The following is a 24,056-nucleotide window of genomic DNA, read 5'->3' as shown; positions in this document are numbered from 1 at the left end:
AAGTCTGCCTGTCATATCCTCCTATTATGAGAGAGGTGTCTGCAACCCTTTGAGGTTAAAGCAGTCCCATCCACATGTGCTTTCCATCTCATTCTTCCACCCTTTTCAGGGACGTGCTTTAGTAGTTATGTCTTGTTCTCACTTGTATTTTCAATTTTCCTTTATTTTACTAATTCATTCAAAATATCATTTACCCTTTTTCAAGCATTTCTAATGGTTTTTGTTTGTTTGGCTTTATGTTCCTTCTCAAACTCATGTCTCCAGTCACTTATCCTTTCCAGAAACTTCCAAGTGGACTGCGATCCATAATTGTTGTCTCTGCCTCTTCACTTTATTCTGTTGTCTCAAAGCATTGCAGTTTGGTTTCTGCCTTTACCACTCCACTAAATTGCTCTTGCTGTAATCACCAATAATTTCCTTACAACTTTTTTGGGTAAATGTTATAGACATATAATTTGCATAGAATAAGGTTCACTCTTTTAGTTTGGCTTTTTTTTGGTTCAGCAGTAGTCATTTTGAGATTTGTTCGAGATCTTGAATGTAGTAGTTTGTTAGGTTTTATTATTATTATTATTATTATTATGAGTATTATTCCAGTGTATGGATTTACCATAGTTTGTTTATTCATCTGCTAGTTCATGGACATTTGGAATTTTTTTAAAAGTAGGTTTTATGCCCTGCTTGGAGCCCAGTGTGGGGCTTGAACTCACGACCCTGAGATCAAGACCTGAGCTGAGATCAAGAGTTAGGACACTTAACTGAACCTCTCAGGCACCTCTGGAATTTTTTTTTTCTTCCAGTTTTTGATTTTGAATAAGGCCGCTATGAGTTTTTGTGTACAAGTCTTTGGTGGACATAGGTTCTTAAATACCTAGGAGTAGAATTGCTGGTTTGTATAAGTGTGTGCCTAAAAGTTTATAACAACTGCTAACCTGTTTTTTGAATTGACTAATTTTTCATTTCCAATATCAATGTATGAGAGAGATCCTCTTGTTCCATATCCTTATTAATACTTGTTATTGTCTTTATAATTTTAGCCATTTTTGTGGGTGGTATTACTTTATTGTAGTTTTATTTTTCATTTCCCTCATGACGCAATGTGCTTATTAGCCATTTGTATATTTTTTGTGAAATGTTTGCACGTATTTTTTGCCATTTTTATCTTTGGGTTTTTGTTGTACTATTGATAAAAATTCTTTATATATTAGAGTACAATTCCTGTATCACATTTTTTTTCCCCCAGAGCCACTTCTACTAGGTAATTTTATATCAGTGTTTGCATGTGTGTGTTTGTGTCTTGGATTCAAGTGAAAATAGTACATCACCCCCAAAAGCAAGGAAAGCGATCTTTTGTCAAAAGATGAAATAGTCAGCCAAACCAAAATCAGAGATGATCCAGATGTTGGAACTGTCATACAGGGACTTTGAAATTACAGTGATTGCTATGTTAAAAGTATCTGGTGAAAGGTGGACAACACCAGTGAAGAGTCAGGAGAATTCACCAGAGCAATGGAAATTATTGGGAAAAAAAAGGTAAATAAAGATACTAGAAATAAAAGACATGAAATAAAGAACTTAAATTGGTTGATAGTATTGTTTGTCTTGTGTATCCTTACTGATATTTTGGTAAACTTATTGTGTAAATTACTGAGAGAGGAGTGTCAAAATCTCCAGTGATTATTATTTTGGATTTGTACTTTTCTCCTTTCAGTTCTTTCAGTTTTTGTTCCATGGTTTTATAGCTATGTTTCAGGGTGCTTACATGTGTAGGGTTCTGTCTTCTTGATAAATTGATCCTTTTGTCATTATGAAATATCCTTCTTTATCTCTGGTGGCATTAATTTCTCTGCAGTCTTCTTTGCCTGATATTAATACAGCCACTTTAGCTTTGTTTTGATTAGTTTCTCATGGTATGTATTTTCCATCCTTTTATTTAATGTCTTTGTGTGAGTTTTTTTTGTAGATAGAATGTAGTTGGATCTTGCCTTTTTAATCCAGTCTCACAATCTCTCTTTTAATTGAGTGATTTGACTCCATATATATTTAATGTAACTAACCAATAGAATTTTGTTAACTGCATTTTTCTCCAGTTTTTTTTTCTTTTTTTTTTTTAATGGTTATTTATTTTTGAGACAGAGAGAGACAGCGCATGAATGGGGGAGGGGCAGAGAGAGGGAGACACAGAATCTGAAACAGGCTCCAGACTCTGAGCCATCAGCCCAGAGCCCGACGCGGGGCTCGAACTCACGGACCGCGAGATCGTGACCTGAGCTGAAGTCGGACGCTTAACCGACTGAGCCACCCAGGCGCCCCTCCAGTTTTTTTTTTCTTAATAGTTGCTCAAGGGATTATAGTATGTGTCTTTATTATAACCAATTTTGGGTTGACTTAATTCCGGTAAAATATAGCAAGTTTGCTTCAATATAGCTCCATTTCCTTTCCCTTTGTTTTATTATGTGTAGTGTGTGTGTGTGTGTGTGTGTGTGTGTATAATACCTCAGAATGTTACTTCAGTAATACAGTACTATAATTATTGATTCAAACAGTCTTTTGTTTTTTAAGATAAATTCATCTTTTATGTTTATGCAAATATTTACCATTTCCTTTAATCCAGAAGTTCTTTCATTATTTCTTGTAGAGAAGCTCTCCTAGCAAGAGATTCTTTCCGTTTTTGTTTATCTGGGGATGTCCTTATTTCCCCTTCATTTTTGGAAGAGGAATTTGTTGGATTTAGAATTCTTTCAGCACTTTGAGTGTTTCCTTTCACTGTATTCTGACTGGCATGGTTTCTGATGAGAAGTCAGCTGTTACTCATATTCTTCTTGTTCTGCTGTTCATGATGAGTCATTTTCAGTTGTCTTTTGGCAGTTTGACTACGGTGTGTCTAGCTGTGGATCTTTTTGTGTTTATCCTACTTGGGATTTGTTTACCTCTTGGATGTGTACATTAATGCTTTTTAAACCTTAATTTTTCAAATTTGGGAAGTTTTCAGCTACTGTTTTTTCAAATAATTGTTTCTGCCCCTTAGTCTCTCTTTTCTCCTGAGACTCCCATTACATGTGTATTGCTATGTTGTATGTATCACCAGTCTCTGAGACTATTTCTTCATCTTCTCTCTTTCTCTCTTTTATTCAGCTATCTGAAAGTCTATTGATTCTTTCATCTTTTTTTTATTCTTTCATCTTTTATCTCAGATATGCTGTTGAGTTCTTCTAGTATATTTTTTATGAAAGATTTATTTTTCAAGTCTAAATTTTACATGTGTATTAGTTTCTATTCGTCTATTGAGATTCTCTGTTGAGTCATTTTCAAGATATTTTTCTTTAATTTCTTGAACACAGATTCATCTTTTTAAGCATATCTAAAATAACCAATTTGAAACCTTTTTCGTATATATTCAATATCTAGGTCCACTGTAAATCATTTTTCTTCTTCTTTTTTAAAAATTTTAAAAATTTTATTTATTTTTGAGAGAGAGACAGAGTGTAAGTGGAGGAGGGGCAGAGAGAGAGGGAGACACGGAATCTGAAGCAGGCTCCAGGCTCTGATCTGTCACCACAGAGCCCGAAGTGGGGCCCGAACTCATGAACTGCTTGATCACTACTTGATCTGAAGTCTGACGCTTAACTGACTGAGCCACCCAGGCACCCCTGTAAATCATTTTCTATGACTGTTTTCTTTTCTGTTGATTGCTCTTTATTGACTGCTTCCTGAATATGCTTTCCTGTTTCTTTGTATGTTTCATAATCTTTTTGTTGTTGTTGTTTTGTTTAAAACTAGACTTTTAAAATAATACACTGTAGACACTCTAGTTTCTCTCCTTTTTCCTCCAGTTTTTTTTTTCTTTTTATACCTCCTTGGAGTTAAACTGTGGCATTTATCTTCTTGCAGTATTTGGCTATTAATGCCTCTGCTCTTTTTTTAATTTTTTATTTTGTAGCCAGGATTATTTGAAATTGCCTCTTTTCTACATAACTTAGTGATCAGCCAGTGATTTGGGCAGAGGTTGTGCTTAAACACCTTGAACCTTTATGCCTTCTACTGTCTGCTGATATAGCTGTGTATGTATTGGGGGAGAGCATTCAAAGCTGTAGCTAGTTTTCAAGTCTTTTTTGGCTTTTACTTTTCATGGGTTTTTGTTGGGTCTCCTATGCTTGTGTGCATATTTTTCTAGTCAGCCATGATATATGGAGAACTCATCTCACCCTTTCATTTTCAGATTCTTCCTGTTAAATTTCTGACTAGTTTGTTGTTTACCCAAGCTTGAATGTCAAAGCTGTGGGTTTGACAATTTGTTTATTATTAGGCTTACCATCTTTAGTTGACAAAACTGCCAGTTTTTGATTCATGTCCCAAATTGAGCCCATTTTTTTCTGGCAGCAAAGTTGCTACTTTTCATAGTCAAGCTTGTCCTAGTAAAACTGTAGTTCTTGCTACTGATGGAATTGGGGGACAGGTGATGGTAACAGCCCTAGGCTGGAAGGCCACACAGTCTTTCTGTTGTTACTCAAAGCCATTGCAAGGTTTTAAGAATAAATGCTTTTCAATATGTTGGCTGCTTTTGTTTCAATTTTTTGAGTCATAAGCTGGTTGATTTTGACAACTTGTTCAGTGTTTTTGTTTGAGGAGCATATGTCAGCCTCTTCACACTATCATAGCCAAAAGTAGGGGGATTTCCTGATATATTTTAGTTTAAATCTACAGTCTTCCCATTTTTTTCTGTTTGTCTCTATCTGTTCTTTTTTCCTTCCCTACCCCCCCCCCTGCCCCGCCCCATCCCAACTCATGCCTTTTTGGATAGAGTAATTTTTATTCCATTTTATCTCCACTATTGATGAATTAGTGGTACCTCATTGCTTTCCTTTTTTTTTTTTTTAATTTTTTAATGTTTATTTTTGAGAGACAGAGACAGAGCATGAACAGGGGAGGGTCAGAGAGAGAGGGAGACCCAGAATCTGAAACAGGCTCCGGGCTCTGAGCTGTCAGCACAGAGCCCATTCTGGGGCCCGAACTCAGGAACCGTGAGATCACGACCTGAGCTGAAGTCTGACGCCTAACTGACTGAGCCACTCAGGCGCCCCTCGTTGCTTTCTATTTTTAGTGATTCCTCGAAGGTTTACAATATGAATCTTTAACTTATCAAAAATATTTCTTCAAATACTTAAAAAAAATTTTTTTAATGTTTATTTAAGAGACAGAAACAGAGCACGTGTGGGGGAAGGACAGAGAGAGAAGGAGACACAGAATCCTAAGTAGGCTCCAGGCTCTGAGCTGTCAGCACAGAGAGCCCGGTGAAGGGCTCAAACTCACGAAGAGCAAGATCATGACCTGAGCTGAAGTCGGACGCTTAACCGACTGAGCCACCCAGACGCTCCTTTTTTCAAATACTTTTATACCACTTCACACATCATGTGAGGCCCTTGTAAGAGTACATATCTTTCTCATCTCTCTTCCTTTGTGCTGCTTTGTACTATATTTTACTTGTACATGTGTTATTTAACCCCATGTTAGTCGTTATTTTTGGTTTAAACAGTTATGTTTTAAATAAATGAAAAAATGGAGACATTTTTCTTTTTTTCTGTTTTTCTAAGTCACTAAGACCCTGTGTTTATTTTTTGTTTGTTTAGTTTAGATGTTTATTTTGAGGGAGAGAGTATGCACATGCATGTAGGGGAGGAACACAGAAAGAGACAGAATCCCAAGCAGACTCCCTTCTGTCAGCATAGAGCCTGATGTGGGGCTTGCACTCACGAACCATGAGATCATGACCTGAGCTGAAACTGAGAGTGTGATGCTCAACCAATTGAACCGCTCAAGTGCCCCATAAGACCTCTTTTTTAAAGCTGTGGTAAAACAAACAAACAAACAAACAAACAGACACCCAAAACATTAAATTTATTATCTTAAGAAATTTTTAAGTTCGGTAGTATTAAGTATATTCATAATGTTGTTCAACAGATATCTGGAACTTTGCTACCTTGCGACACTGTGACTCTGTACCCACTAAACATGAATTCTACTTCCTCTTTACCCCCAGCTCTTGGCAACCACCTTTCCACTTTTGTTTTTATAATTTTGACTGATATGTCATGTGAGTGGAATTATGCAGTATTTGTCCTTTTGTGACTGGCTTATTTCACTTAATGTGATGTCCTCAAGGTTCATCCATGTTGTAGGTTTCATTCTTTTTTTTTCTTAATGTTTATTTATTTTGAGAGAGAGAGAGAGAGAGCGCGCGCGCGCGCGCGCGAGCGAGTGGGGGAGGGGCAGAGAGAGAGAGAATCCCAAGCAGGCTGTGCACTATTAGTGTGGAGCCCAACGTGGGGCTCAGACTCATGAACTGAACTGTGAGATCATGACCTGAGCTGAAATCAAGAGTCCAACACTTAACTGACTGAGCCATCCAGGTGCCCCAGGACAGTTTTCATTCTTTGAAAGTTGCATACTATTCCATTGTATGCCTATACCATATTTTGGTTGTCTTTTCATCTGTTGATGGACATTTGGTTGTTTCCACCTCTTGGCTATTTAGAATAATGCTGTAAACATGGGGTACACAGATATTTCTTTAAGATGCTGCTTTGAGTTCTTTTGTATATGTACCCAGAGGTGGGATCAACGGATTATATTGTAGTTCTATTTTTAATTTTTTGAGGAATCTTCATATTGTTTTCCATAATGGCTGCACCACTTTACATTCCCACCAACAGTGCACAAGAGTTCCAATTTCATGGGGCGCCTGGGTGGCGCAGTCGGTTGAGCGTCCGACTTCAGCCAGGTCACGATCTTGCGGCCCGTGAGTTCGAGCCCCGCGTCGGGCTCTGGGCTGATGGCTCAGAGCCTGGAGCCTGTTTCTGATTCTGTGTCTCCCTCTCTCTCTGCCCCTCCCCCGTTCATGCTCTGTCTCTCTCTCTCTGTCCCAAAAATAAATAAACGTTGAAAAAAAAAATTAAAAAAAAAAAAAGAGTTCCAATTTCTTCACATCCTCATTATTGTTATTTTATGTTATTTTTAATAGTTTTAGTGTGAGTGTTTTTATCATGAAAGGATATTGAATTTTGCTAAATACTTTCTCTGCATCACTGGAGATGATCATGTGATTTTTGCACTTAATTTTAAACAAATGATTGCATTTCATTTGTTGAACCATTATTACATTACAGGTGTAAATTCCACTTGTTCATGGTGTATAATTCTTTTAATGTGCTGTGAATTTGGTTTGCTAGTATTTTGTTGAGGATTTTTGTATCAGTATTTAAGGATATTGGTCTGTAGTTTTCATGCTGTATGTGGTTTTGGTTCATAGTAATGCTGGCCTTTCAGAATAAATTTGGAAGTGTTCTTTACTCTTTAGTTTTTTGGAAGAGTTTGAGGAATGTTGGTGTTAATTCTTCCTTAGATGTTTGATAGAATTCTCCAGTGAAGCCCTTTAGTCCTGGGCTTTTCTTTGTTGAGAGATTTTTTATTACTCCTTCAATCTCCTTAGTATTTACACATCTACTGAGAATATTTATTTTTTCAGGATTCAATCTTGATAGATTATGTATTTCTAAGAATTTAACCATTTCTCCTACATTATCTGATTTGTTGGTGTATAATTATTCATAGTATTTTCCTATAATTGTTTTTATTTCTGTGAGCATGAGTTTTGATGTCCCCTCTTTCATTTCTAATATTGGTTGTTTGAGTCTTCTCTCTCTCTCCCTATCCCTCCCTCTCTCTCTCTCTCTCTCTCTCTCTCTTTTAAGTCTAGCTTTGTTTGTCTAGGGTTTATTAATTTTGTTGGTCTTTTCAAAAAACAAACTTTGGGTTTTTGTCTTGGTCTGTTTAGGCCGCTACAAATACCACAGACCAGGTAGCTTATAAACAACAGATTTGTTTCTCATAGTTCTGGAAGCTTGGAAGTCCAAGATCAAGGTGCCAGAATGGTCACATTCAGGTGAAAGCTTGCTTTCTTTTTCATAGTGAGCACCTTTGTGTGTCCTAAAATGGAGGAAGGGATCTGAAGCAGGCACAGAGCCTGATGTGGGACTCGAACTGTGAGATTGTGACCTGAGCCTGATTCTGATTATCCTTTGATAATGTTTTGATTACCATTTCAATATTGTTACTACTAATTGGTCTGTTCAGATTTTCTATATGGGAAGTGATAGTTTTTAAAAAAGAGTTCCTTAACATGGTTTACAAAGCTTTTTTAAAATTTGACTTTGCTTACCTCTACATCCTGTTCACTTTTTCTTTATTCATACTGAATTATTTTAGTTCTTCATACATGACATTTCATTCATACTGAATTAACTTTGTTCTATCAAATTCACCATGCATAATCCTTCTCACCTCTGTTTCCAGATATCTGCATATGCCATACATATAGATGATTTTTAAAGAAGGCAAAACAAAACAAGAACACATTTCATTATGGCAATGTGGAAGTCAGATAGAGTAGAAAACTAAAACCTCATAAGTGAAGTCAAAATACAATTGAAAATATTTGAAACCTAAACAAAGGCAAGTTTACCTTGTATATAGATAAGAAAAAGACCAAAAAACTTGAAGAGAAATGAACAAAGGAAATGAATAGATGGTCTAGTTTCATAATGATGTTAAAAGATACTCAGTTTCACTCAGAATACGAGAAATACAAATTAAATCTATTCTGAGTGACACATTTTCAGCTAACATATTGGCTGAAATCCAGATATGTAGTTAAATACTTTGTTGGTGAAATTGTGGGGGAAGAGTCTCTCTCATGTATTAGTGGTAGGATAATAAATTGGTGCAAGCTCCCTGGAGGGCAGTTTGCTAGTATCTATCACTATACGTATATATTTATATAACATACAGTTATAGTAGATAAAACGTAAAATGTAATCAATAACCTTAATAATTGCTATGTAGTTGTTACTATAGTGATTATATTGTATTATTTGTTATCAAATATGATTATGCTTATAGTACATATACTTGTTCAATACATATGCTTCTATATTTTTTTGTGTGTGTATGTATGTGTATATGTATTCTCTGGATCTTGCAGTTTCACTTCTGGGAATTTATCCTACAGATGCACTGGAACATGTGTGAACTGACTTACGTATACATTTATCCAGTGCAGTGTTGTTTATAATAGCAAAAGGAAACCTAGATATTCATAAAAAAGTGATTTGTAAGAGATGCTACATCTTTGCAATAGTGTAGGATGTAAATGTAAAAAAGAATGAATGGGGATGCTTTCTATGTACTTGTGTTGTAGATTCTCCAATATAGGCTACATGTTGTTAAATGAAAACAGCAAAGTTATAACAGTGTGGGTAGAAAGAGTGTGTATAAAATGCTATCTTATGTGTTAAAAAGGGTGAGAAGTAAAAATATATATTCATATTTGTATAAAGATTACATAACAAGCTAATAAAAGTAGTCATTTGAGGTGTTCTGGGAAGATTAGGAATAGGGATTGAAACGAGACTATTTGCCTTATGTTTTTTATATTGTTTTATTTTTGAACTATCTGAATAGATTACCTCTTAAAAATGAAATTAAAAATTTTATAAAAAGTCTTAAAATATTTCTCTCTCTCTTTTTTTCATCAGTAAGCTAAAAAAGCTGAGTGAAGACAGTCTGACTAAGCAGCCTGAAGAAGTTTTTGATGTATTAGAGAAACTTGGAGAAGGGTAAGTACAAAAAATATGAAAGTAGCATTAGGTAATGACAGAAAATTATAAATTACTATATAATATTAATCTTTCACTAGAGTATATTTTATTGAATAGAAGTAGTATAGAGAGAACACACTTCAACATAATAAAGGCCATGTATGACACGCCCACGGCATACATCATACTCAGTGGTGAAAAACTAAAAGCTTTTCTTCTAAGATCAGGTGCAAGACATGGATGAACACTCTCACCACTTTTATTTAACACAGTACAGGAAGTCCTAGCAAGCGCAATTAGGAAAGAAAAAGAAATAAAAATATCCAAATGAAATAGGAAGAGATAAAATTGTTTCTATTTGCAGATGACATGATATTATATAGAAAAACTCAGAGTCCACCCAAAATTTGTTAGAATTAATAAAATGATTATAAATGAATTATAATTATATCAGAAAGAAGGAAACACCTAGGAAAAATTTAACCAAGGAGGTGAAAGATCTGTTTATTGAAAGCTGTAATACATTGATGAAAGAAATTGAAGACAAAAAGATATTTTGTGCTCATAGATCGGGAGAATTCATATTGTTAAAATGTTCATACTACCCAAAGCAATCCACAGATTCATTGCAGTCCCTAACAAAATACCAACGGTATTTTTCACAGAAATAGAACAAACTGTTGTACAATTTGTTTGGAACTACAGAAAACCCTGAATAGCTAAAGCAATTATGAGAATAAAGAATTAATCTGGAGGCATCATGCTCCCTGATTTCAAACAATATTACAAAACTGTTGTAATCAGGGGTGCCTTGGTGGCTCTGTTGTTTAAGTGTCCAACTTCGGCTCAGGCCGTGATCTCATGGATTGTGAGTTTGAGCCCTGCATCAGGCTGTCTGCTGTCAGCACAGAGCTTGCTTTGGATCCTCTGTGCCCCTCTCTCTGCCTCTCCCCTGCTCGCATGCTCTGTCTCTCTCAAAAGTAAATAAACATTAAAAAAAACCTGTAGTAATAAAAATATTATGGTATTGGTATAAAAACAGTTACATAGTTTAATGAAGCAATATAGAGAACTCAGAAACAAACCCATGCATATATAATCAGTTAATTTATAACAAAGGAGCCAAGAATATACAATGGGGAAAGGAGAATTTCTTTAATAAATGATGTTGGAAAACTGGACACCCACATGCAAAAGAATGAAACTGGGCTTCTGTCTTATACTCAAAAATCAACTCAAAATGGATTAAAGACTTGAATGTAAAACCTGAAACTTAAACTCCTAGAAGAAAACATGGGCAGTAAACTCCTTGACGTTGGTCTTGACATGACATTTTGGATTTGACACCCAAAGAAAAGGTAACAGAGGCAAAAATGAAACAAGTAAGTGGGACTGTGTCAAACTAAAAAATGTCTGCAGTGGAAGGAAACCATTAATAAAATGAAAAAGCAACCTGTAGAATTGGAGAAAATATTTGCAAGTAATATATCTGATAAGGGGTTAATATCCAAAACATATAAAGAAATCATACATCTTAATAGCAAAAAACCCAAACATTTTAATTAAAAAATGGATAGAGGATCTGAATACATGTTTTTCCAAAGAAGACATCCAGATGGTCAGCAGGTGCAAGAAAAGATGCTCAACATCATTAATCATCAGGGAAATGTAAATCATAACCACAATGAGCTATCACCTCACACTTGTTAAAATGGCTCTTACCAAAAGACAAGAAATAACAAGTATTGGTGAGGATGTGGGGAACAGGGAACTGCTGTGCCCTGTTGGTGGGAATGAACATTGGTGCAGCCACTATAGAAAACAATATAGACGTTCTTCAAAATATTAAAAATAGAACTACCGTATGATCCAGCAGTCTCTCTTCTGGGTATATGTATGTGAAGGAAGCAAAACCATCATCTTGAAGAGATACCTGCATCTTCATGTTCAGTGCACCATTATTTACAACAGCCAAGACATAGAAACAATGTAAGTGTCCCATTGATGGTTGTATGGGTAAAGAAAATATGGTATATACAGATGGGTAAAGAAAATGTGGTATATATGGATGGTCCCCAATTTATCTGGGTTGACTTATGATGGTGCAAAAGTGATATGCATTCAGTAGAAACCATATATCAAATTTTGAATTTTGATCTTTTCCTGGGCTAATGATATGTAGTATCATAACCTTTCTTATGTTGGTAGGCGGCAGAAGTAAGCCACAATTCTTATTCAGCCACGCAGTCATGAAGGTAAACAGTTAATACACTTACAACCATTTTGTACTCATACCACCATTCTGTTTTTTACTTACAGCGTAGTATTCAACAAATTACATGAGATATTCAACACTTTATTACAAAACGAGCTTTGTGTTAGATGACTTTGCCCAGCTGTAGGTTAACGTAAGTGTTCTGAGCACATTTAGGATAGGTTAGGCTAAGCTGTGGATGTCTGGTAGGTTAAACATATTAAATGCATTTTCGTCTTAAGATATTTTGAACTTACTATGGATTTATCAGGACATAGCTGCCGTATAAGTCAAGGAAGATTCATATATATAATGGAATATTATTCGGTCATAAAGAGGACATTATGTTAAGTGAAATAAGTCAGAGAGAGAGAAATACTGTATGATCTCACTTATATGTGGAATCTAAAAAGCCAAGCTCATAGAAACAGAGAACAAATTGGTGGTTTCCAGAGAGAGGATAACGGGGAGTGGGAGAAATGGGTGAAGGGGGTCAAAAGGTACAAACTTCTAGTTATAAGATAAATAAGTTCCAAGGATGTACATATATAGCATGGTGATTAGTTAACAATGCTATATTAAAGATTTCAGTGTTGCTAAGAGAGTAGATCTTAAAAGTTCTCATCATAAGAAAAAACTTTTTTCTGACTCTGTGAGCTGTTAGGTGTCAACTAAACTTGTAATCATTTTGTAGTATATACATACATTAAATCATTATGTTGTACACCTTAAACTACTACAATATTATGTATGTCAGATATATCTCAATAAAAGTGGAAAGAAAAAAATAGTAGTAGTAATTAAAATTAATATACTTTGTAGCAGTCAATATGAATTTGAAAATACTGGATTGTGCTAAATCTAGTAATTGTGTTTTTCAGAGAAGTAGGATACACACACACACACACACACACACATATGCACACATACATATATATATATATGTATATGTATATATATATATATAAGAAAGGCAAGAAATGTGCCATAAAGTGACTCACAAGGTTTGTTAATTTGTTCTGTCTGGTGTTCTTATTAATAAGCTTGAAAGGTTTTGACTTTGTTAGGCAAGTGAACATAAGACCATCTTTCAGGATGTTGGGACTCATTTTACTCGGGAAAAAATGAGTAATAGATTGTAAATAGAGTGTCTCAGTGAGACAGAGGAATAGTTAATATGATTTAAAATAATAGTAGAGAAATGTTTCAATTTTAGCACATAGGGACATTTAATGAAATGGCAGAGTATAAAAGAACTTTCAAAATGATGAAAGGCATAAAACAATTAAAATGGTGTAAACCAGTGAGAGCGAGGAAAAGGAAATAGAGGAAACAAAAATGTAAAATAATAAGCTAAATGTAAGTTGGAAGGAATAAAATGAAATATATTGTTCACTAAATGTCAGTTATCCCATTAAAAGACAAACTAGTAGGGTCAATTAAAATGCACAAATCTAGGAATATGCTATTTATAAGAGGCCTGTAGGGTAGAAATATAGGGATAGTTCCTATTAGAGATGCCGATAAGAAAGAGATAATCCTACAAATAAAAATAAAAAGAAATAGGAGTGGCAATATTTTTATCAGGTAAATTAGTTAAAGTTAAAAGATCTGAAGTGAATAAAGAGGGGTTAATATCCAAATAAAGAATAATGAGAGACTTAAGGTAGTGGCATATAAGACAATTTATATGAAACGTATATGTGCCAGTCACTATGACAGTTAAATTTGTGAAGGAAAGCTGTTAGAAATGTCAGGGGAGTCTCATAAAAGTATATTCAGATGGGAGATTTTCATAAATCTCTTTAAGAATTGGACAAGAGTAATAGAAAAAAAGACATAGAGGATCTAAATATTGTAATCAACAAACTTGATTATATTTATAAATATACAGTGTATATCTGTGCTTGTATTACAACATATATTTTGGCATTCCTCCTTTTTTTGGTGTGTTCATAAAGCATTGATTAAAAAACTAACACATTAAAAAAAAAGATTTTGTATGTCTCACTGTTGATTATAGTTTGTTAAAATTAGAAAGAAATCATTACAATATAATAAAACCCATACTTGTTGGAATTTAGTACACATAGTCTGAGGTAACCTATAGATTAAAGAGGAAACTATGAATTATTTAGAAAATGAAAAAGAGAACAAATCATACCAATATCTGTGGAATCCAGAGAAGGTGTAATTAGGGGAAAACATTTAGTTTTAAATTCCTTCATTACTAACAAAGAAATACCAAAAGAAAAGAACTTAGTGCTTACACGGTGAACTTAGAAAAATAATAAGATGTACCCAAAAAATTAGGAAAAGAGAATTCATAAAAGAAAAAGCTGAAATTAATGAAATAGAAAATAAAATTTAGAAATGATTAATACAAAAACTATTAGAGCAGATCAATAAAATAGTTAAACCTCTTCTGACTTTGACTAAAGAAAGAAGAGCAAAATGATAAAAAATTTGGAATAAGAGAAACAGTTTGAAGAATTTAGAGGCCACTATATGTTGCTCTAATGGCAACTCATTTGAAAATCCAAAAGTAGATGTTTTCATAATGTAAATTCTATAAATTTCATAATAAAATATAAATATATAATAATATTAATTGATCCTCAAAAAAGTAAATCTTAAATAGATCATTTACCATGGAAAAGATGGAAAGATAGATCTCTGTTAATTAAAAAAGATACCAGCTCATAGCACTGGTATTCACAAGAGCCAAATGTGGAAATGTTTATCAACTGGTGAATGGATAAAATGTGATATATCTGTACAATGGAATATTATTTATCCATTAAAAGGAATGACGTACTGATACATGCTACAGTAGGATGAACCTTGAAAATATTCTATTTAGTGAAAGAATCCAGATACAAAAGCCATATATTACATGATTCCATTTATATGAAGAATTCAGAATAGATAAGTCCAGAGACCAGAAAGGAGATTCCAAATGATTTGGTGCTAGACAGAAGTAATGATGATACAACATTAAGAATGCACTAAATGCCACTGAATCGTACATTTAAAAGTGTTGAAAATGGTGTATTTTATGTTATATGCATTTTACTAAAAAAAAAAAAAAGCTAAGTCTTTAAAGGGCACATAACTGCAGTTATTTTTATGAAGCCAGCATAATTTTAATATCCAAACTTAAATGTATAAAAAAAAAGAAAATTCAGCCTTACTTTGCTACCCATTATGATTTTCATGCCTGCTTTGTCTCTGGTAGAAAGATTTTGCTAGTTCTTTTCACTTCTTTATGGATCCTATCTCTCATTAAAATTAGGGAGCCCATTTCACTGTTGGCATCTCTGTTATCGCTGACCTGCACTATAGAGATTCCAAGGATGCTAGTAAGGGGAGTATCTTCTGGACCCTCTCAGTGAACATAGTAGGAGTTCGGTGAACAAGTCAAATATAATATATCCATTCCAGTATCTTATCTACTTGAACCTTTGGTCTCCTTTCTCTAATGTATACTGAGGATCTCTGGCATTTCTCTGTTGGCCACTTTAGAGTCCAAGTTTCAGTTAACTAGCTGAGCATACTGTTGGGAGCATACTCCTAACTGTTTGAGATAACACACTGGGTCTGGAATTTCTGGTCTTGTATCCATATCTGTGAATTCCTTTCTCCCTAGAAATCTTGGAATCTATTCCCATACATATTCTTTAGAATTCTGATAAAAACTGACAATAATCTTAAAACTTTTTTGGTATGAAAAAGCAAGGTGCTGTTGCATCAGATTTTATATTCATCCCTCTGGTGTCTGGGGATTTGAGTGTAGTTATAGGACTGGAAGCAATGAGAGGTGATGGAGGAGGATCTACATTCCCCTGAAAAGTGACTGCCTCAGGTGAGGTCATTATGGAGTCTTTAGGCATTGTGAGGCTCCCCTTCTCCCACTGGGGAATAGGGTTGCTTTTGTTGGCAAGGGAGGCTTGGTAGGTTTGGGGGGTTCAAGGTACTCAGATTAATAAATGTCTACTTCAGTGTCTCATTACCAACTCACTGGATACCTCTCTTTATAGTTAAAAGTCTAACTTTAACAGAATAGACCTGGTGATGTTGTGAATTTAGTTTGCAGTGTAATTCAGCTTCTAGCATAGATTGGACCTTGAGTTTATTTTCAGAAGTCTCAGCCCTGTGCCTATAAGAATTAAAAAATTCTTTTGGGGCATTCAGAAGTTTTCTGGTTCTCAGTCTTGAGCTGGAAATTTAAGCTCTGAGCTTGTCGTATTTGTTATGTAACTTTTCCAATGTAGGCCTGTTCTATAGTATATTTCCAATATAGCCTGTTCTATAGTATTTGTACTCTTATTTTCATCGTAACGTTCTAATGACACAGGTACTCAGTCTTCTAAAGCTTTACTTACTCTTTAGGCAACTAAGGGTAATAATTTAAATAATTGTTTTGCCAGTGAATGCCATAGACTGTCAATATTCTATTTGTACTTGCATTGAAGTCATTACTGTCTTCAGATCTAAGAAAGAACTAATTCAAGCTTCTTATCGTTAAGATCTTTCCCTTGGAACCACTTCCTATGCCAAAAACTATTGGTAGCAGGGTTTGATCAGGAAAAGAAAAGCTCCTTGATGTACTCTGGTTATAGAGAGTTTATTATAAAATTAGGAGCTCAAATGACTTGTTGAAGGGCCGCAGATACAGAGGTCATCCAATTTGCTAATGAAGGTCAGAGAAGCCAACACTAAACATCTCTGCCTGAAACACTGAAATGAGTGTTTCTTAAAAGCTCACTGGGAATCTACTGGAATCCTTAAGAATCTTTGAGAAGCTCCCACCAACTCTCTTATTCTGTAGCAACATGTATTGGTCATCAAAAACTCAGCAGGAAGCCACCGTATATGTCATATTTGTCAGTGCATCTGCTCCAACTACATCTGGAGAATGATGGTTCTCCTCAACTTTTTGCCGTTCAGATTTCGTGCATATTCTTCTCATTGTCAGACGCTTAACTAGGTTCCATTCAAGGAAAGGAATTCTGGGAAATGTGGTTCCCAGCTTCTCTTTTGCAGTAATGAGACTTTAGAAGAGAGTGATGGTGTTCATTCGCAGTAGATAACCCACCACTGAATTCTGTATTGGCTTTTGAGGGAATATATATATATATACACAGATATATATATATGTATGCATGCACACCTGCATGTTTATATACATACATATGTATACATACATATAAGATGTTTAAGGGGGGAGGTATATGTGTGTGTGTGTATTTTTACGTGCATAAATTAGGACTACATACACACAAAGGTGTCTTTGAGTATCAAATTAAAGAAATTACTTCGGGGGGCGCCTGGGTGGCTCAGTCGGTTAAGCGTCCAACTTCAGCTCAGGTCACGATCTCGCGGTCCGTGAGTTCGAGCCCCGCGTCGGGCTCTGGGCTGATGGCTCGGAGCCTGGAGCCTGCTTCTGATTCTGTGTCTCCCTCTCTCTCTGCCCCTCCCCCGTTCATGCTCTGTCTCTCTCTGTCTCAAAAATAAATAAACGTTAAAAAAATTTTTTTTAAAGAAATTACTTCGGAAAGCTTAAAGAAACAGAGGATAGGATAAAATTCATTTTATTAGGGTAGCTTGTTTATCACTTATTTTTCACTTATTTTAAAAGATTATAAAGTGGAAAGTGATTCTGCATAGCTTTCTAATACTAGGAAACGTGCCATGTCTTTCAATGACTTGCTCTTCTTTCTCCTCTGCAGAAATGATTCAGTGGGAAGAGTATGGTCTTTGGAATCATTATATGTTTAAATTCTTTGTTAAATTATATGTTTAAATTCAGTATCTGAGTCTCTGTTCCCTCATTTATAAAATGTTGGTGGTAGTATTTTACCTCACAGTTGAGAGGGTCGAATTCGATAATGCATGTAAAACACTAATCCTAGTACCTGGCTTACTGTAAGAAAAGAAAGTGGTAGCAATGTTTACTTTGTCTTCTAATTCATACCAGAGTACACATGGCTTCCCTCTCTCGTTGTTTTGCACTTTAAAACACATAAATATTTAATTGGCAAAGTTTCAAGGGTTGTAGCAGAGATGATTTTTGGGCAGGGGGCCATTAGATCCTATTACTCCTTTGATTTACCTGTAAGTGTGTGGTCTTGCTCTTGAGGAGGAGGAGGAGCATTTGAGGAGACCTTGGATGTATGACAAAGGGAAAACCAGATTCCTTGCTTCTCTAACTTTGGTAATAATGTAGTCCTCAGCTGAGGGTTTCATTTTGCTTTTATGCGGTCTGAACAGGCATGGGGCTTTGATATTTTGGGGATGATTATGCTTAAGGTGAGATAGGCCTTTTCCCCTAACTTGAGACTTTGGCTGTTTTTGTTCTATATTTCATCTTTTAATTTTCATTTATATCTTCTTAATGCTGCATTTGTTTGAGTTGACAAACCGTAAGTCTACTTCTTTCATTCATAAGGAAAAAAGCAAATCTTTATATATGAACTTGATGATTTTAGTAGATTTTAAGTATATAATTGAAGCATTAAAGCTAAGGTATAATTCACTTTTCTTATTTGTTTACTTTGAGTTATCACCATTAAATAGTGTTTTAAACCAGAAAAAACTACATGCAAAAACTCACTCATAGCAGACTTTTTCTCTAATACCTATGATGTTTGAAAGGAAAAAAATAAACGTCTTGGTTTCTTTTAGGTCTTACGGAAGTGTATTTAAAGCAATACATAAGGAATCTGGTCAGGTTGTGGCAATTAAACAAGTACCTGTTGAGTCGGATCTTCAGGAAATAATCAAAGAAATTTCCATAATGCAACAATGTGACAGGTATGAAGAGATTTTATTTCTTTATTTACCTTCATTCTGATGAGTTTTGCTAATAATATGTAAGAAAATGTATTCTTTGGACATCTGGTTAGCTTTCTGACTTTCCATCTGAAGTGAGACTAATCCTTCAAGGAAGATAAGGATAGTTTTGTGGTGTTGTCTTTAGGACTTACAGTTCTAAGGGGGAAATAATCTTATAAAGCAACATATGGTGGCAGAAAATACTTAAGCCATTTTCTTATTTTCAGGGCAAATTATGGGTGAAAATTATTTTTTAATGTGAAGGGGGATCATTTAACAGTCTTTTTTATATAGTTGTTTTTACTAATTAAAAACAGCCATGTTTTATGTAACTCTAATTCATTCAACAAACATTTACTGAGCATTGCTGGTGGGCCAGCTGCTACTATGCCAGAGTCCAGGAATACCAAAAGAACTAAACTATTGCTTTTCTTCTTGAGGGGCTAGTGATCTAGTTGGGAAGACAGATACTTACATAAATAGCTATATAATACAGCACAGTCCCTGTACTCCCTGGTGCATGGGGTGATGTGAGAGCAAGGAGGCAGGGTACCTTAACTCCCAGCCAGGAGTTATGAAGTCTGGCATGCTGAGGAAGAGTTAATTAAAATTGTGGAGAAATGGAGGGATGAGAGAGAGTAAAGAGAATTATAGGTAGACAGGTGAAAATCAGCTCACTGGTATGTGCTGTTCCGACAAGGTTTAGAATTACCGGAGTGGAAGGCATGAGACAGAGATTGGGGTGAAATGGGATAGGGAAATGGAGCTGACCGTGAAGTGTCTTATGTGCCCTGTTAAGTAGTTTGGTCAGAAACGCAGAGTTTATGAATTAGGACTATGTTTAGCCTATAGTTACTTAGTTGAAGAGGGATTTCATTACTCTCCCTTTACAGTGGTTTCCAGGTAGGGTTGGTATAGCAGCATAAAGTAACCACAGTCTCAGACTCAGACTTTTTTTCTTATACTGTGCTATCCTTATTACGTGGCTTGTGTCCTCATGCTTATTATCTTGTGGTTCGAAGAGGGCTGCTCTTGCTCCAGCCTTATGTTTATGTTCCAGTAGAAGAAAAAAGGGAAAAGGCAGGAAAGAGCTTTCCCAGAAACCCTCAACTTATGTTTTAATCATCAAAATTGATTGAGCCACATGGTATATTACAGCTGATGACTCAGGGGAATCTGGACACATTGTCACCTCTAATCCGATCAGGGCCCAATAGTAAAAGGTCTATGAAAAACTTTCTCTTCCAAAAGTGTATAAGGTCCATATATTATAAGCCCTTTGGCTAATGAGGTGACTGAATAATCATAGAAGAACTTTGTTGCTTGAGTCTGTTCAGTTTTGCTTTTCTTTATTGTGTACTACATATTTAGATTATATATTTTCCATAAAGGCTGTATAACTGGAAATTCAAGTGGTTATAGAAAAAAATACATTCCTCAGCTCCCAGATAAAAATATGTAATTCAAAGTTTTCCCACACCTTACTATTAATCTGGTAATTTGATAAGAATATGGTTACCACAGTTTGTTGTAGAAAAGAAAGATTGAGCATAGAATAGTGTTGGGCCTATCAGGGGCTTAATACTTGCATGTTGCTATTACTACTTTATTCTTATGATTAAGTGTAGTTTAGGGACTGCTGTTGTCCTTTAGAGATTTTAACTTGAGTGTGCTCTGGGAAAGGCAGGGTTGCAAATATTACCTATCATACACATCTTCCTCTAATCTTTGTGCATCTTAGGACCAATCAGCTCTTGCTCACATTTCTTTCTCAGCTACCTGTTTGTTTCTTTTGCTTTCAGTTTTCACTCTTCCAACCCATTTTCTACCCTAAAACTGGAGTGATCTTTCTAAAATGCAAATGTAATTAAGCCATTCCTTGTTTAAAACCTTAAATGCTTTCCCATTGCCTGGATAGATCCAACCTCCTAAGCATGGCATATAAAGTCCTTTATAATTGTGCCTGTGCTTCCAGTCTTCTGTCTTACCTGAGTTTCTCTTTTAAGCACACTTTTACTTGCATTCTCTGTCACCTGACTCTTAAATTCTGTGATTTTGGGAGTATGTCTTAGTAAGTGCCCTGGATCTTGCCACACAGTGGTTACTCAAATACGGGAATTACTGATTCTAGTCCGGGCGACTCAACTGGAGAATACCCAGAAGGAACTTCGTGTTAAATGTTCTTAGACCAAATTTTTAATTATTGCAGAGAAGCCTCTGCAGTTCCTGTTCTGTTAATGGCATCATCACCTACTTAGTCTCCCAACAACAAAATTGAGAGTCATCTTTGTTTCTTTTCTGATAATTCTGAGGGTACTATCTTATAGATTCTCCTTCTGAAATGTCTTCACTATCTTTATCCTTCTCTTCATTTCCTGAGAGGGACTCATATTACCGCACGTTACAATGCCTAGCACTACTGTACTTTTTGTTGAGTCAATGTGAATGGATACGGTATGAATAAGGAATATGGAAGAGTGTTGTAGGTTGAAGGAACCCTAGGGAAATCTGGTCCTCTGTCATTATATATTTTAAACTACTCAGGAGAAAGAAGAGTAAAGAATAAAAGGGGCAAGAAATGTGAATAAAGTTCTAGAAATTTTGTACCACTTTATAGCAGAATGTCTTGTACATGGTAGGGATGTCTCAAATATTTGTTGACTGAAATATGGTGGAACAATTACTGGTAAAAAATAGTTCATGCCTTTTGGATTTTACTTTCAGATTCACTGTTCACATGAAATAGTGAAGAATCAGAAAAATTAGTAGGTTAAAAGATCCTAAAAATACTAAAAGATAGGACAAGTAAAAAAAAAAAACACCAGGAAATGACAGGGCAAGCATTACATTTTAGCTACTAATTACTAGTGTTAATTTAGATGTGGTATCAGGAAACTAACATACAAATGATTTGTAAGAGAACAGTACAAATTAAAAAATTCCCACTTAGGGGCGCCTGGGTGGCGCAGTCGGTTAAGCGTCCGACTTCAGCCAGGTCACGATCTCGCGGTCCGTGAGTTCGAGCCCCGCGTCAGGCTCTGGGCTGATGGCTCGGAGCCTGGAGCCTGTTTCTGATTCTGTGTCTCCCTCTCTCTCTGCCCCTCCCCCGTTCATGCTCTGTCTCTCTCTGTCCCAAAAATAAATAAAAAGCGTTGAAAAAAAAAATTAAAAAAAAAAAATTCCCACTTAGAAAAAATGAGATTTGCATTTTTGAAATTAAAATAAGGTCTATTCAGCTATATGAACATTTGGCAAATTGTCTATAAAAAGAGACCAGAGGGTGTTTAAATTTTTTGTTCATTTTAGTGAATATTAAACATGTGTTTAATACTGCATTTTGGCATAAATATTTGAGGGAGCCCATCTACATTGTTTATTACAGAATCTTTTGTGTCTAGTCCAGTGCTTGGCACGGAGTAGACATTTAATAAATATTTGTTGAATATATAAATCATAGAATGTTAATGTTAGGCTAGATCTCTGTAGGGTCTATTAATTTAGAGTTTTGCAAATGTATTCTGCTCTAAGGAGGTGCGGGTATTTTCCTCCAACAGTGAAGGATTGAGCAGAATGAGAAACTTCAGCCATTGCTTTTATCTTTTTTCTATATTGGGGCTCATTCTAAAATTTTATTTGAGGAAAAGACTCCTTGTGCTAAAGCATATTTTAGAACTTAAAAATTTTACATATACAGAAAATGGGACCTAGAGATTTTACATGAATTGTCCCAAATCACACAGCTAGTTAGTGACTGGGATGCCATAAGAACACACATTTGCTACTCTAGCCTGTGCTGAAGAAAGCAGCGTCTACAGAAAGATTCCAGGACTTCAGACTGAAGCACTCTCAAGGCATTGCTAGCGGTGGAGGCAGGAGCTCGTCAGTAATAGTTAGGAATACTGTGTGCTAGGTAATTTGGAGACAAGGGAACCACAGTTGATATGGCCCCTATATTCCTTGTCCTTACACTACTCATGGAACTTATCCTGTGTAAACCAGGAGAAATGTGTTGTTACCACATGCATCAAGGCACACAATTATTCACTTATTTATGCACTCAACTAATATATATTGAGTACATACTGGTAAGGGGAGCCTTTATGCATTGCTCACAGGAGATACAACAATGAAGGAGTCTTAGACTTTAGAGGGACTTTCAGTTAGATGGGAGAGGCAGATGAATGGATGGACTGTTTTATACAGTGTGATAAGAGCTGGGATGGGCTAATTATGGAAACTATGTAGGTCGGAATACATATCCAACACCTCACCATTGGAGATTCAGGGAAAGCTACTCCAGGGAGGTCATACCCAAACTAAGTGATTTAGAATTACTTAGATTTGGGGGGCAAAGAGGAGAGGCAATCCATGTGTTGGGAATAGCACATTTTTAGCTGGTCTGCTTAGAGGCTTCTACCAGAGTAGTCCCTCTCCTGCCTGTTCTATTTGCTGATGTTTCTGGGTAAAATTCCATTAAAACACTGTTAGTGAGGGCCTTCCCCCCCACAAAAAAAGTTTGAAAATCACCATACTGAAGGATTTGTGATGAATTTTGGCAGTTTGTATTAGTTCATGTATATGTATATTCATTTTCGGGTGGGCCCAGAAATAAATTGCTGTGATTTAGATTTATATTGGAAACAGCTCAGTTTTCATAGGAGAGTATTCATATAGCCTTTGTAAAAACACTGTGTTACCCCTATTAAGTTTAGAGCACTGTTAAGATGGTAGAAGGATGTTAGTGAAACTTCTGTAATGAAAAATAGCCATTTCTTAGTATTTTAATTTTCACATGCTCATAATGGGAGGACTTTAGAAAATATTTGCAAAAGACTTACCTGTTAAGGTCTGTTATCAAAAAGGTACAAAGAATCCCTAAAACTTAACAAAAATATGAGCAACCCAAGTAAAAAATGGGCAAAAGGCCTTCATAGATACCTCACCAGGAAAGATATGCAGATGGCAAATAAGCATATGGAAAGGTGTTTCCCATCATATGTCATTAGAGAAATGCAAATTAAAATGAGATACCACTACACACCTATTAAAATGACCCAAATCTGGAACACTGACAACACCAAATAGTGGTGAGGATGTGGAGCAAAAGGAACTTCCATTCATTGATGGTAGCAGTGCAAAATGGTATAGCCAGTTTAGAAGTCAGTTTGGCCATTTTCTTACAAAACTAAGCCTACTTTTAGCTATATGATCCAGCAATCATACTCCTTAATATTTATCCAAAGGAGTTGGAAACTTACGTTCACATAAAACCTGCACACGGATGTTTATTGCAGCTTTATTTATAATTAGCA

At 35.5% G+C, this 24,056-nt stretch overlaps 1 protein-coding gene across 1 annotated transcript in view; it reads left to right on the top strand.

The window, feature by feature from the left end:
• Positions 1-24,056, top strand: part of STK3 (serine/threonine kinase 3) — a 281,104-nt gene that overhangs the window by 25,536 nt on the left and 231,512 nt on the right. Inside the window, exons 2-3 of the mRNA XM_043601459.1 lie at positions 9,591-9,671; positions 18,595-18,723. Coding sequence (XP_043457394.1) covers positions 9,591-9,671; positions 18,595-18,723 — 210 coding nt within the window. The remainder of the gene's footprint in view (positions 1-9,590; positions 9,672-18,594; positions 18,724-24,056) is intronic.

This window comes from Prionailurus bengalensis, chromosome F2 (assembly GCF_016509475.1).
Source record: "Prionailurus bengalensis isolate Pbe53 chromosome F2, Fcat_Pben_1.1_paternal_pri, whole genome shotgun sequence".
NCBI classification, from domain to species: Eukaryota; Metazoa; Chordata; class Mammalia; order Carnivora; family Felidae; genus Prionailurus; species Prionailurus bengalensis.
The sequence above is the reverse complement of the archived record's forward strand: the minus strand, read 5'-3'. Positions and strand labels throughout refer to the sequence as shown.